Here is a 14149-nt window from a genome sequence, read left to right as displayed (position 1 = left end):
GGGATTTGTATAATTTTGGCATTCAGCTCATCTACCTTTTTCTTTGCTTGGTCCAATACTTCTTCATTCTTTCACCCCTACACTTGTAGTCCCCGTTCATTTGGTTGACAACGACTTGAGAATCGCAATAAATGACCATGTTTGAGGCTCCCGCAGCTTTGGTGAGATCAAGCCTTGCTATTAAAGCCTCATACTCCACTTCATTGTTGGTAGTAGGGAAATCGAAGCGAACCATACACTCAACCGTGTCCCCTTCGAGTGATAATAACAAGATGCTGGCTCCCCTAGCCTGTCTGTTAGATGATCCATCTACATGTATGCTCCACTGAGGTTCGTGGGCAATACTGGATGTCGAACTCATTCAACTTTATGGCCCATAGTGCCAATCTGCCAGCAGCTTTAGGGTTGCTCATTGCCCGTCACAAGGGCTTGTCGGTTAGGACGACTACCGTATGGGCTTGGAAATACAGCTTAAGCTTGCGTGCTGCCGTAACTAGTGCGAAAACGAGTTTCTCCATGGGAGGGTATCTTTCTTCAGCACTGCGAAGTGCCCAGTTGGCGTAATAAATAGGCTTCTGCACTCTTTCTTCTTCTTTGACCAGAGCGACACTGATGGCGGCGGCGAAGACAGCCAGATAGAGGAAAAGTTCTTCACCGGGTTTTGAGGGACTTAGTAATGGAGGGGAAGAAAAATAGGCTTTTAACTCCTCAAATGCATGCTGACACTCAGCAGTCCATTCGAAGGATTTCTTCAGTGTGCGAAAGAAGGGTAAGCATTTGTTCGTTGCCCTTAATACAAATCTATTCAGCGCAGCTATTTTGCCGTTCAGGCTTTGTACTTCCCTCACATTCTTTGGTGGTGCCATCTCCATTATGGCCCAGATCTTGTCCGGGTTTGCCTCGATGCCTCTCTGCTACACCATGAATCCTAAGAATTTTCTTGCCATCACCCCAAAGGCACATTTTGCGGGATTAAGCTTCATGTTGTAAGAACGAAGAGTGTCGAATGTTTCCTTAAGGTACTCCAAGTGATCCTCTTCCCTTAAGCTTTTCACCAGCATATCATCAATGTAGACTTGGACATTTCTCCCTATCTACTACGCAAACATCTTATTCATAAGCCTTTGATACGTTGCTCCTGCATTTTTTAAACCGAACGACATCACCTTATAACAAAAGAGTCCCTGACTAGTTACGAACGAGGTTTTCTCTTGATCGACTTCATGCATCCGAATTTGATTATAACCTAAGAAAGCATCCATGAAGCTTAACAGCTTGTGCTGGGCCATAGAGTCTACTAGAATGTTGTGAGAGACCGCGCCCCCAGCCCGTTTTAATGAATGTTGGGCCAAACCCACGTGAATGGGTGGAGTCGTGTTATTGCCCCTCAAAATGGAGGTTCGACTAGTTATATTTTCCCCTTTAGATTAAGGGTTTTACAATGGAGTCGCCACTTATTTAATTATTGGAAAAATAAGAAAACCATAATTAAAAAATTTCTCATTTTATTAATTTGAAATTGAATTTACATTGAACATAGGAAATTACATGGCTTTGGTCCTAGATACAATCTAAGATAAAGTACATGGCTTTGTTTCCTAGTTACAATCTAGAAATTGAAAATTACAAAGATAAGCATTTGATCTACTAACCCTTGATCTAAGTTCGGAGGCTATGTTACAAGGTGGGAAGGTGTTAGGCACTCACCTTGCCCGGTGAAACCGGTCTTCTAGACTATGGTGGCCAACGTTCATATCACATCATCCAATATGTTATCAATCAATTTGCATGTTGAATTTAAAGTGTGTGCATGTGATAAACCCTAATTCAATTTATTAAGCACTTCATTTGGATTGACAAATAAATTCTAGTGAATGTGTGTGTATGGTGATATCCTAGATTCAAGGACTTGAAAGAATTATGAAAGAAACATGTTTTTCATATTTTTGATGTAGATTTAAGATTAAAACTAGCGTTTATGCATGAACATGTGATGAACAATCAAGAACATGTGAAGAACATATAAGGACAATTAAGAACATTCAAACATATTCAAATGATTACTATCATGCTTTAATCTTAAACCCTTATCATGGTAACACAAAAAACAATTAGGGAAAGAGGTTATACCTTCATGCAAGATCCATATGGTGGAGGAGGAGACTTTTGAGGGAGATCCTAAGGGTGGAGGAAAAGAAGAGCTAGGAGAGGGAGAGTGAGTCTCACTCAATACCTTGAGTTTCAGGAAGACCAAGATATGACAAGACTACTTAACTTCACTAGAACTCAAGAGAGGAGAAGAGAGGGGTTTTTTTTGGTCTCTTGGAATGAAGGAGGGGGAGGGTTTATATAGTGGTAGTGGAGGGAATATGAATGGAAGGCCATTTAATGAGGGTTGACAAGGATTATGAACCTAGACCTCATTTTAGCATTGGGGAAAATCTGGTGCATTAAATGGAGAGATTGGTGGGAGTGGGGAGCAAGCCAAAATTTGGTTTTCCCGTAGCTGCTGTAACAGCTTGTAGAGCCAACTTAGAAAAATCATATCTAACCCAATTCTGATCGGAATTGTCTCGTTCTTGTGCTCAAATTGAAGCCCCGGATGTCTAGTTTCTGAGAAAATTAACCTCATTCACACATTCAAAATATTCTGAGAGATATTGATGAAATAGTGAGGAGAGGTCATTTGTTAGAAAATGGTTTCAGCACAATTAACATTAACCGGTCCCAAATTAGCTCCCAATTAACATTAAATGGCTCCAATCACTCCCATTTCAGAATTAATTGGTTCCCAATTTACTCTAATTAAAAGATAATTACACAAATTACTCATTGAATAATTAATGTTTAACTACCTAATTAATTAGGTGTATGCAACCTCACCATAAAATGTAGTCCTAACCAATTAAATTATGACACATCATTGATCTCAAATTGATTACACCTATAACCAATTGAAATCAATTGTTCATAATCACATATAGTCGGACTCAATTTGTGAAAGTACATCTTAGCCATTAAAACTTGATTTGATGATAACTTTCAATCTAATGGTCCGATTAGGGCTTATGACCAGTCGATTTGATCGTTACAACATCAAGATTATTTTGGTGAAATGAGTCTAATGGCTAGAATCAAGATGCATATTTTTAAAGTGAAAGTACCATTTTGCCCTCCATGTGAGGTTAAATGCGGGTTGCAAAATGGGGTGTCAACAAATGTCGACCCGTGGGAGGGGATAGCTGTCTTTGGGGCAAGCTTTGTTCAGGTCGGTGAAGTCCACGCACATCCTCCATTTCCCGTTGGCTTTCTTGACCATTACAACATTTGCTAACCATTCGGGATAGTACACCTCCCTAATGAAGCCTGCCTCTTGTAGCTTACCGACTTCTTTAGCTATCGCTCAGTCTCGCTCTTGGGTGAAGACTTGCTTCTTCTGTCGGACGGGTGGACAGGATGGTGACACATTCAACCTATGCACCATGACTGAAAGGTCGATTCTGGGTATGTCATCATGGCTCTAGGCGAACACGTCTTGATTTTCCTTAAGGAAAGTTACAAGTGCTGAATTGCCGGGCTGGCGAGAGTATTGAGCCTGGTGGTCCTGTCTGTCCTGGAGCTATCGAGGGTTATTTCCTCGAGCCTCTCTACGGGTTCTGCCCCCGTTCATTGTTCTTCTATGCTCATGGCTTGCAAATGGTCGTCCATCTCTAGCATTGCAATATAGCATTCACGTGCAGTTATCTGGTCCCCTCACAACTCTCCTACTTCGTACTCAGTGGGGAATTTAATCATCAGGTGATAGGTCGAAGCTACGGCCTTCCAGGAGTTATGGGTAGGTCGTCCTATAATGGCATTATAGGCGGAGGAGCAGTCGACCACAAGGAATGTAACGTCCTTAGTGATTTGTTAGGGGTAATCTCTAATGGTAACTGGCAATGTGACCACGCCCAAGGGGTACACTTTAGTTCCGCCGAACCCGACGAGCGGTGTGTTGGCCGGGGTTAGTCGCTCTCTGCCAATCTGTATCTGTTGGAATGCAGGGTAGTAGAGGATATTCGCGGAACTTCTGTTGTCGACTAAGACTCGATACATGTTATAATCCCCTACCCGGATGCTAACAACGAGCGCATCGTCATGCGGATGGTGGAGGCGTCGGGTATCTTTTTCTAAGAAGCCAATGAGGGGATTGTCGATTCGCGGCATTTTTGGAGTGACGCCAGTGAGCTGAACGTTCTGGATCATTCTAAGATAGGTCTTTCGAGCCCTTTTTGATAGGTTGCTGGCGGCCGTGCCTCCTACAATCATCCTTATGTCTCCAAAAGGCTATCTCGGACGCTTGTTGTCTAGTCGGGGGGCTTGCTCTTGAGGTAACGGACCTGCCCTTTCCTTGCTAACAAACTTTTGCAACTTCCCTTGCCTAATGAGGGCTTCAATTTGCTGTTTCAAGTCGTAACAATCGGCCGTATCATGATCGTAGTCGTGGTGGAAGCAATAGTATTTATCTCGTGACCGCTTGTTGGGATCTCCCTTCAGCTTTCCAGGGAAAGTTAATGCTCCCTCGTCCTTGATTTGCATAAGGACTTGGTCGATTGGAGTGGTTAGTGGGGTGAAGTTTGTGAATCTCCCTGTAGGGGGCTTAGACCGCCTATCCTCCCTCCGCTCTCTAGTTCTTGCCATCTTCCGTCCTCTTTCATGTTGGTTATCTTCCTGCCTTTCTCTCTTCTTGGGTCTTTCTTCATGAGCTAATAGAGCGTCTTCAGCGTTCATGTACTTGGTGGCCCTGTAAAGCACGTCCAACATAGTTTTCGGGTCATTCTTATATAGTGAAAATAAGAATTTACTCTTCTTCAGACCATTCGTAAAAGCTGCCACGAGTATTTTGTCGTAGGCCTCGTCAATCAAGAGCGTTTCCTTATTAAAACGGGCTATGTAAGATCTCAGCGTTTCATCCTCCCGTTGTTTGATACTCATCAGGCATGCGGTAGACTTCTTGTACCGATGCCCTCCAATAAAGTGCGAAGTGAATTGGGCGCTCAGCTCTTTAAAGGTGCTGATGGAATTGGGTGTAAGCCGACTGAACCAAATTCTCACAGGGCCCTTCAGCGTCGTAGCAAAAGGCCCTACACATGATCTCGTCTACTACCCCTTGAAGATGCATCAAGGTCTTGAAGGTCTCCAGGTGATCAAACGGGTCCTTGGCTCCATCGTAGCTCTCAATCTGCGGCATGCGAAACTTCTGGGGTAGGGGGAAGGAGTTAACAGAGGTTGTGAAAGGCAAATCGGTTCAGTGAACTAAATCGTCAAGGTCGCTAGAAACCCGTCCCTTAAGGGCGTTCATCATAAGATCCATCATTTCCTTCATCAATTGCATCTCCGCAACCATGTAAGGAGGGGCCGCGTCAAAACCAAAGGGACGGCTGGTCTCCTGTCGTTCTTGCTGGTTCGGAACATTACTGCCTTCGGGTCCTTTCTGGTTCCTTCTCTCGGCACTGGTTCCCTCCTGATCGTCTCTCTGGTTATTCAGCGGTGCATTCTTCTGTTGCAGCTGTTCCTCCAGGTCGTGGTATTGCTTAGTGAGGTGTTCCACGACAGCGACGAGAGTTTGAACTTGTCTCTCGAGGGTGGTCGTGGATGGTTGCTCTTCTCGAACATCGTTTGTGGTTGCCATCGAGCGCCTACACAAGTTTTCTACTTTGAAAAATAGAAAATTACTTCTGAAATTAAAATAATAATAATAATAATAATAAAACTTTACAGCGAATTGAAGCCGCCATTGACCTTTTGAGTGGGCCAAATGTTGCAGTCCAATCTGGCATACACACGTTTTGATTCCATTCTCCATTCTCTGCGTACGCGAACTGCCTATTCAAAATCAGACATCCATCACATCCTACCAAAATCTCTACCTTTCTCAGCCGGCAACCTCAGATGGCCGAATCCAAACCAGACCAAACAACACACTTTCTGTCAGGTTCAATTTTCTTATTCTCGTCTTGTTCCTTTAATTTGCTATATGATCTTGTGCAATACATGTTACTTGTTCAAAATTTCAAATGTGGCTGCGACTTTTATTAGATTTAGGCAATTTCCTGTCAGAAGTAATTTATACTTTTCTACATTTCTTGTTAAAAAATGAAAATTTGGAATCTTAATCGATGTTGGGATAATGGGATCCAATTGGTTTGCTTGGATATCTTAGTATTTATTTACTTACACTCCTTATTGAATCCGATTGTGCATATGCATTTTCTTAAACTGGGTTTTCTGTCCATGGTTAATCCGTTTTCTTCAATCTATTATTGTCCTAATTCATTAACCGGTTATGGCCTCTTGTTGTTCTTGAAATTAACTATTGTTAGAGTCTGAGAATGCATGTTCTATTAATGTTTAACAATCGAGAATTAGCTATGTTTGTATAATAGAAAAGATCAAATTTCTCTCAATTTCTCAAATCCTTTCACTCTAGCTTGGAACGGTTTATTTATTTATTATAGTAGAGTACGGAAATCCAAAAATAAGTATCATGTGCTTGCTTGCGTTTATATCACACTGTAGGAATCTATCATTTATTTGTTTGCTAGCAGATGAAGTAAAAGCACCCAATTTGTTTGAAAGAGCAAAGGAAGAGATTGAAGCAATTCTTCATTCTGAGAAATCACCTCAGCATCACGAGGAAACTCATGGCAAGCGAAATGATATTGATGAAAACACTCCTTTAGATGCTGTTAGAGCTCCAAATGTGTTTGAGCGAGCAAAGGAGGAGCTTGAGGCTCTCGTTCAAACAATCCATCCCAGGAAAGTCTCCAACCCATGAAAGACGGTTTGAATTCACCTGTGAAATATTGATTGATTAGATTTTTAGACTCTTTGATTGCTTTCTCATTGTTCTTTTGGTATTTAATTGCAGGGAAGAAACCACAAAGACAGAATACAAGCAGGATGAAGCAGATTCTCAGTCAGGTATAATATCATGTGAAATGTTGTCTGTACTAGGATTGTTGTAGGAAATGTTCCTATAGGCTAATGGGACAAGTTCAGTGTAGAGATTATTCATATGATGGTTTCTTTCTACCTTAAAAAGAAGGTTACCTATAGTGTCCTTGTCATTTTCCCAGGCTTGTATTGTAATAGTTCGTAGGACACCCTTAGTTTCTCATTCTTTCACATTTGCCATTATCATTCAGGCTTTGGAATGCTTGAATCTCGAGGACAACAAGCTTCCAGTGATTGAGTTGAAGAGTTTGTTATTGACATTGCTTTATGATTGGTGGCATCATCTAATGACCTCTTGCCCCTCTCCTATTTCCATTTCATATTTTACCCTATATATATTGGATTTGTAGAATTTTAGGTGCTAGTTTAATTTTAATTTTTCTTTTAAACATTTCTCTTGTGCACTCCCATGTACTCGCATTTTGGACTGTTGTAATGATTTACTTATATTTTTAAAGAAAAAAAAAATTCAAATAGTCTGTCTATAATTGTTATAGTTTTGGTGTCCAAGAAATTTATATTGATTTCATTTTATCAATTTGACTTTCCTTACACATTCTATTAAAGCTGCTCTGGGTAGACTCTATTCATGTTTTTATTCTATGGACACTTGCAGATTTCATAATTGTAATATTAGACTATTTCCACCATTCTTTACATTCAGCTATGATCAGAATATGCCTTGAAATTTTCTATATCTTCTCCACTTTATAGTTTATTGGCTTCACATTCTTTGTACAAAAAGTTGAAAGCCTAACCCAGTCTTCTTAATGTGATGCTTTTATAGTGGCAGAGAACAACATTCAGGGGCCCAGTTTTATTGAGAAAGCTAAGGAAAAGATTGAAGCAATTACACCCCATCATAAGTCATCACACTATCATCATAAGGAAACTCATGGAACAAGTGATGATATTGATGAAAAAACCCCAATATATGATGTGAAAGGACCAAATGTTTTTCATAGGGCAAAAGAAGAAATCGAAGCTGTTATTGAAACAATTCTTCCTAAGAAAGATCATACAAGTTCTGTTTCTTCACCAAAGAATGAAGGTGGATTCAGGTTTTATATTGGAAGAATGTTGGAAAAAGTGTGCTCTCCTCAGGGTAGTAAGAGAGATTAATTAGTTGTAAATTCTGGTAAAGTTCTGATTTTTCTTACTCTTTTTTTTTTTTGGGGTTCAAAATCCAAATACAACCACATTATAGACATGATCATTTGTTTATAGGCCGTTTCACCACCCATTCCCTCATTCAAATACTTGAAAATTCAATGCCGTTCTGTTGCAGAGTTTGTTTTGTTCTAGGAACGTATCTGCTGAATTTTTCTGGATTTTTTTTGTCAATTTTTGTTTAAGTATTCAGATTGATTTGGTTATAGCAAAGAGTGTCAAGTTGGGACGGATTGTGACTATATATATGGGCAACCTATTTTGGTTTATTTTTCTGGTTGGACAATCTATACAATGCTACTATATGTAACATAAGATGCAAAAGATTGTTGTAATGAATTTATCTTTCTTATCAACACACAACAGGTCATTTCTTTCATTGATAATTTGTCCTATAATAGTTAAAATTGAAGGAAGTTTCCCCCTTAATATGTTATGGTTTGTCACTTTGTATTGCAATTGGCTGATTGTCTATAGACTGTATCTTATTTATCTCATTTGTGCTGGTACTTGCATAGATTAATGTTTCAATCATAAATCAATCTCTCTCTCTCTCTTGTGTCCATTTTTTTTCTAGGTCAATTGGAATTATTGGGTCAGACCTTGAGAAGGGAAAAAATATTGTATATGTTCGCCGTATACAATTTATGTGAGACTGACATGTGGACTCCACAACTCAAACCCTGAGGAGGGAAAAAATATTATATATGTCTGGTGTATACAACTTATGTGACACATGGGCTCCACAATTGTGGGGCCACATATTAGTCTCACGTAAGTTTTATACGTCGGATATAAGTTTTATACGTCGGACGTATAAGTTATTTTCTCCTAAAGAGGAGTAGGAGAAGGAGCGTCCAAAGAGTGACATAAAAAATTCAAATTAGAGATTGTGGTAAGTCCATATATGGTTGGCATGTTAATTTAAGAATGTTGTAAAATTCTTGTGACTTTTTATTAATTTATTTATTTTGATAGGCGTGGCTTTTTATTATGTCTCTACCATTACTCAAATCTCAAACCATATGTCCTTTTAGACATCAATTTCTTTTCACTTTGGAAGTTGTGGATCTTGTGATAACTTCTTGGATCAGGACAGCACCCTTTTTGTCATGAGAGCTCATGAGAGCCCTATTGCCTCTCTATATGGGTTTTGCACATCTAAGCTTTTTTGTTGCATTTGTTGAGATAAAAAGTAGAAAAAGATATAAACAATTTCATATTCGTAGTTAGCTTGCAAGTTGCAACCAACGGTCACTTTCAAATGGGCCTAGTATTTACTTGACCATGATCACACAATTTGCAAATCAACCCTTTTTTTTGTTATCTAAACAATTAGAAGAAGCAATGAAATTTCCTGACATCTTAAGATTATTATTGAAACTTTATTCTTTTTGGTTTAAAATATTTCCTTAATTTGAATTCCAAGTTATTTCTACCAAAACCACATACAATGTGATCGGGTTTAGAGAAACCTGTTGAATTACATTCTCAAGTCTGCGTATGAATTTTGTGGGATTATGATAGCTCTTCATAGGATTTAAATGTTTTTGTATTATGCAATTGGTAATTGTCATTGTTTGAACAAAATACTCTCTAAACAATATATTGCTTTTTTGCTTAGAGAGTAATGGTTAGAATTAATCATGACTTTTGGTTGAAATGTGTATGCTTTCCTATAGTATGAGGCTTGAATTGGTAGGATTTATATTTAAGTTAACCACCGTTTTCTTTCGATCATATAAGATAAAAAGAACTCTCTTTTTTGCATGCATTGTTGTTTTCTTCCTTAGCAATATAGGTCTTGGCATGCTTTTTTTTTTTTTGAGAATGAAATACTTCCTTAATATTAAACCAAAGAGACTGAATCAGCCTGTAATACATGAAGAATGTCTAGTGGTACATTATCCATCCAGATATTTTGATCAAGCGAGTTAATGGCCCTTCTAGCCAAAGCGTGGGCGACACTATTTCCTTGTCTACGGATATGAGTAAAGAGTATACAAGAAAAATGAGAAGTCATCAGTTTTACATCGTGTATAATGTGGCCATGTAGAGCTAATGATGGTTCATGGCTAGACAAATCCTTATACACGTTGTCTGAGTCTCCCTCCAAAACCGCTGAAGTGATGCCGAGTTCCACTGCAAGAGCAGCAGCTCTCCTCGCTGCCAATGCTTCGACTTGAGAAATGGTTGCTGGTAGTGGAATTTGCTCTGACAGAGAGGCAATGACTACCCCGTTGGAATTGCGACAGACAACTCCCAGTCCAGCTCGACCTTCCTCTGAGAAAATTGCGCCATCATAGTTGAACTTCATCTTGTCAACACTTGGTGGTCTCCAACGAACATGGTTTCGGAGTACCAACTTCTGGGTGGGTGATCTGGTATCATGGAATTCGATTTTCCTCTCCAATGACAGCTTGAGGATTTGGTCCAGTGGGCATGCAGCTTCCTTGAGGCGGACCTGATTTCGGCGATTCCAAATTGCCCACCCCGTAAAGGCCAGCAGCTCAGTATCTTTTTTTTCCGTAGAAGCAAAGTTGAAGATGTCCTTCATGGATTGTCCTTCCAAAGCCGAGAGCCAGCTCCACTTCGGGTCAGACCGCCACACTACCTGCACATTTGAACAAAAGAAAATAGAGTGTGAACCATCCTCAAACCGCACCTTACAGCTGTCACAGAGGGCATCTTGGGCAATTTTCCTACGATACAAGTTTTCTTTTGTTGGAAGAGCTTCCCTGCACGCTCGCCAAAAAACGTTTTTCACTTTGTTTGGAACTTCAAGGCCCCATATCTTCTTCCAAAACAATGAATCGTTTGCTGGTGCTTGATCCGTTGTACAGCCTTCATACAAAAAACGATATCCCGACTTTACAGTATATTGACCAGATGGAGTGAACGGCCAAATGAGCTTATCCCGTTGGCTGAAGGAACTCAATGGGATGGCCTTGATGATAGCTGCTTCTACTGGTTCAAATACATGCTCAATTACATCAGTACGCCAACTATTAGTAGACTCATTTATCAAAGATGCCACTGATGAATTCACCTGACCTCGGATCTGAGGAGAAGTAACTTTGGCCATACCTTTCAGTGGAAGCCAATTATCTCCCCAAATCCTAATTTGCTGACCATCACCTACTCTCTAAAGTGACCCCTTTTGGATGACATCACGCCCCTTAAGGATACTCCTCCATGCATATGATGCTGAGACTGAATCCTTTGCTTCCAGGAAGGTTCCTATTGGGAAAAAACGAGCCTTAAAGACCCTAAAAAAGAGGGAGTTATCATCATGAAGAAGTCTCCACGCTAATTTGGCAAGCATAGCCTCATTAAACATAGAGAGGTCCTTAAACCCCATACCCCATTTATTTTTATGACGACATAAGTCATGCCATCTCACCCAATGGATTTTCCGCCTTTCTTCTCTTTGACCCCACCAAAACTTTCTGACCATTACCTCAATCTCATGGCACAAAGTGATCGGGAGTTTGAAGCAACTCATCGTGTACGTGGGAATAGCTTGAATTACTGATTTAATTAAAACTTCTCGACCCGCTTGTGATAGCAGCTTCCCTTCCCAACCCTGCAATCTCTTCCAGACCCTTTGTTTTATTTTCCCAAAACTAGCTTTTTTATGTCTTCCTACCATGGCTGGTAACCCTAAATATTCTTCATATTGTTTCAGCTCCGAAACCCCCAGTTCATCCGTAATCTGACTCTGATGTTCCAAGGCCGTGGATTTGCTAAAGAAGAGGGCCGTCTTCTCTCTATTCAATCTTTGCCCCGAAACCCTCTCATAAGTAGCAAGAATCTCCATCACCTTTCTCCATTCTTGGATAGTAGCCCTACAAAACAGAAGGCTATCGTCGGCAAAGAATAAAATGAGTTAACTTTGGTCCATTACGATAGATAGAAACCCTTTTGATATCACCATTGCATGCCGCTCTTTGAATCATTCTGTGGAGACCCTCGGAACACACCAAGAAGAGGTAAGGTGAAAGTGGGTCACCTTGGCGAATACCCCTACTTGGTTTGATGTCACCCATAGGTTCACCATTGATCAAGATGGAGTATGTAACCGTAGTGATGCACTCCATAACAAGGGCCACCCAACGCACATCAAAACCCATCTGCAACATGACGTTTTTCAAGAAAGACCATTCGACCCTATCATAGGCTTTGCTCATATCTAACTTGAGCGCCATAAAACCCGATTTCCCTGAATTATGGTTCTTCATGTAATGCAGAGTCTCATAAGCCACAAGGATATTATCCGTGATCAAACGGCCCTTAATGAAAGCACTTTGGTGTTCAGAGATAATGTGTGGTAGCACTCTTTTCAGTCTATTTGCTAATACTTTTGAAAAAACTTTATATAGCACGTTGCACAGACTAATGGGTCTGAATTCGGAGACCCACTCAGGATTTTTTGTTTTTGGAATCAAGGTAATGAATGTATGATTTAAAGGATTAGGCAAAGAACCTGAATTCAAATAAAGCAATACAGTTTGGATAACATCACCTCTAACCAAATGCCAAAATTTCTGATAAAACAGGGGTGGCATTCCGTCGGGTCCTAGAGCTTTAAGAGGGGCCATCTGGTTTAAGGCTGCTTCCACCTCCCATTCTTGAAACTCACCAACCAAAATCTCATTTATCTCTCCAGTCACAACCTACGGAATAGAGTCCAGGTCTGCCGAGTTCATTTCTGGAGTTGAGGAGGTGAATAAGTGTTTATAGAATTCCACAAAAGTAGCTGCGATCTGTTCCTGATCTGTGCACATCTTATCCTCTTGGTTACGGATGTTTTTGATACAATTTCTTCGCTTTCTCTGTGTGGCACGGCTATGGAACAAACGGGTGTTCCGGTCACCCTCTGTGATGTAAGTGAATCTCGACCTTTGTCTCCACATCCTTTCCTCTCTTCCCATTAAGGTGTTAATCTCCTTCTTTAAATGCACAACCTGAAAAGAATTCCCAGACCTCACTGCTTGCTGTTCTGCCCGAGCTAACTCTTTTCTTTTTTTAACTAACTCATGTCGGATATTACCGAAATTACTTCGACTCCAATTAGTCAGCTCTTTCCCACAGTTCTCAATTTTCCTGATCACCTTAGAATTCTCAACTCCATCATAACTAATTTGCCACACCCCTTCGACCGTTTCACCACAACCTTTGTCCGCTAACCACATTTCTTCGAACCTGAAAATCTTCTTTTTTGACTAAAATTCTAGGTTAGATGGTTCTATTCACAAGAATTTATGGTCAGATGTTGAGCTGTCCACGTGGTGGACCCGTGAACCCGGAAATCTAATGAACCACTCATGTGAAGCCACTGCCCTATCTAGCCTTTCCCAGATTGATGCACCACTCCGATAATGTTTGCTCCACGTGAAAGGGGAGCCTTTATATCCCAAATCCATCAGCTCACATTCATCCAAAGCCTCTCTAAAAAACTGCATTTGGGAGTAAGGCCTCAACCTACCTCCTACCTTTTCCGACTGTTTTGTTATCTCATTAAAATCGCCGGCGCAAAGCCACTGCAGAGAGCTCTGTCTGTGTAAATATCTGAGAAGATCCCACGACTCGTGTCTCATGTGTGTTTCTGGTTCACCATAGAAACCAGTGAAATGCCAAGCCACTCCAAAGCTCTTGTTGATTGTAGCATCAATGTGATTCACAGACGATGACTCAACATCGACCTCAATATCGGTCTTCCAAAACAAAGCTAAACCTCCACCTTTATGCACTCTCTTTACCACGAATTTTTTGTCAAACCGTATCCGATCCTTTACGTAATCTAGCCTTGCCTCGTCTGCCAGTGTTTCGGCTAAGAACACGACAGAAGAAGCTTTTGCCTGCACCACTTCCACAAGCTCTTGAACTGCAAGTTGGTTCCCAAGCCCCCTGCAGTTCTAAATTATGCAACTCATTGCTCCTGGCGAGGCTGGGGACTAGCCGTCGCCAATATAAAATGATT

The 14149-nt window shown here is 40.6% G+C and overlaps 3 protein-coding genes across 6 annotated transcripts; 1 reads left to right on the top strand and 2 right to left on the bottom strand.

Moving 5' to 3' along the window:
• Window positions 1-4326: 4326 nt before the first annotated feature.
• Window positions 4327-4974, bottom strand: LOC112016018 (uncharacterized). Its single transcript, XM_024048495.1, has one exon. It carries the CDS (start codon window positions 4972-4974, stop codon window positions 4327-4329), a length of 648 nt encoding a protein of 215 aa, XP_023904263.1.
• Window positions 4975-5793: 819 nt separating this feature from the next.
• LOC112016031 (uncharacterized) lies at window positions 5794-9143 on the top strand. 4 transcript variants are annotated; one of them, XM_065774685.1, is made up of 5 exons: window positions 5796-5974; window positions 6588-6799; window positions 6912-6963; window positions 7784-8134; window positions 8744-9143. In XM_065774685.1, exons 1-4 carry the CDS (start codon window positions 5932-5934, stop codon window positions 8116-8118), a joined length of 642 nt encoding a protein of 213 aa, XP_065630757.1. In that variant the 5' UTR covers window positions 5796-5931; the 3' UTR covers window positions 8119-8134; window positions 8744-9143. The 4 variants fall into 4 exon arrangements, with proteins under 4 accessions (XP_065630758.1, XP_065630757.1, XP_065630756.1 ...); XM_065774686.1 differs by lacking the exon at window positions 8744-9143 and having other exon boundaries at window positions 5794-5974; window positions 7790-8545; XM_065774684.1 differs by lacking the exon at window positions 8744-9143 and having other exon boundaries at window positions 7784-8545.
• A 3699-nt stretch (window positions 9144-12842) lies between these two features.
• On the bottom strand, window positions 12843-13361 carry LOC112016019 (uncharacterized). The gene has a single exon (XM_024048497.1). The coding sequence runs from the start codon at window positions 13359-13361 to the stop codon at window positions 12843-12845; it is 519 nt and encodes a 172-aa protein (XP_023904265.1).
• Between the last annotated feature and the right edge of the window lie 788 nt (window positions 13362-14149).

Source organism: Quercus suber, unplaced genomic scaffold, assembly GCF_002906115.3.
Source record: "Quercus suber isolate HL8 unplaced genomic scaffold, Cork oak 2.0 scaffold_96, whole genome shotgun sequence".
Lineage (NCBI taxonomy): Eukaryota > Viridiplantae > Streptophyta > Magnoliopsida > Fagales > Fagaceae > Quercus > Quercus suber.
This window is presented reverse-complemented; position numbering and strand designations above follow the sequence as displayed.

Bases quoted from the DNA above. Each gene is read 5' to 3' on its own strand.
- LOC112016031 (XM_065774685.1), top strand. From the start codon at position 5,932: ATGGCCGAATCCAAACCAGACCAAACAACACACTTTCTGTCAG. The intron at 5,975-6,587 runs GTTCAATTTTCT...GTTTGCTAGCAG, and splicing joins AACAACACACTTTCTGTCAG to ATGAAGTAAAAGCACCCAAT. The intron at 6,800-6,911 runs AAAGTCTCCAAC...TTTAATTGCAGG, and splicing joins TTCAAACAATCCATCCCAGG to GAAGAAACCACAAAGACAGA.
- LOC112016019 (XM_024048497.1), bottom strand. From the start codon at position 13,361: ATGTGGTTAGCGGACAAAGGTTGTGGTGAAACGGTCGAAGGGGTGTGG.
- LOC112016018 (XM_024048495.1), bottom strand. From the start codon at position 4,974: ATGAGTATCAAACAACGGGAGGATGAAACGCTGAGATCTTACATAGCC.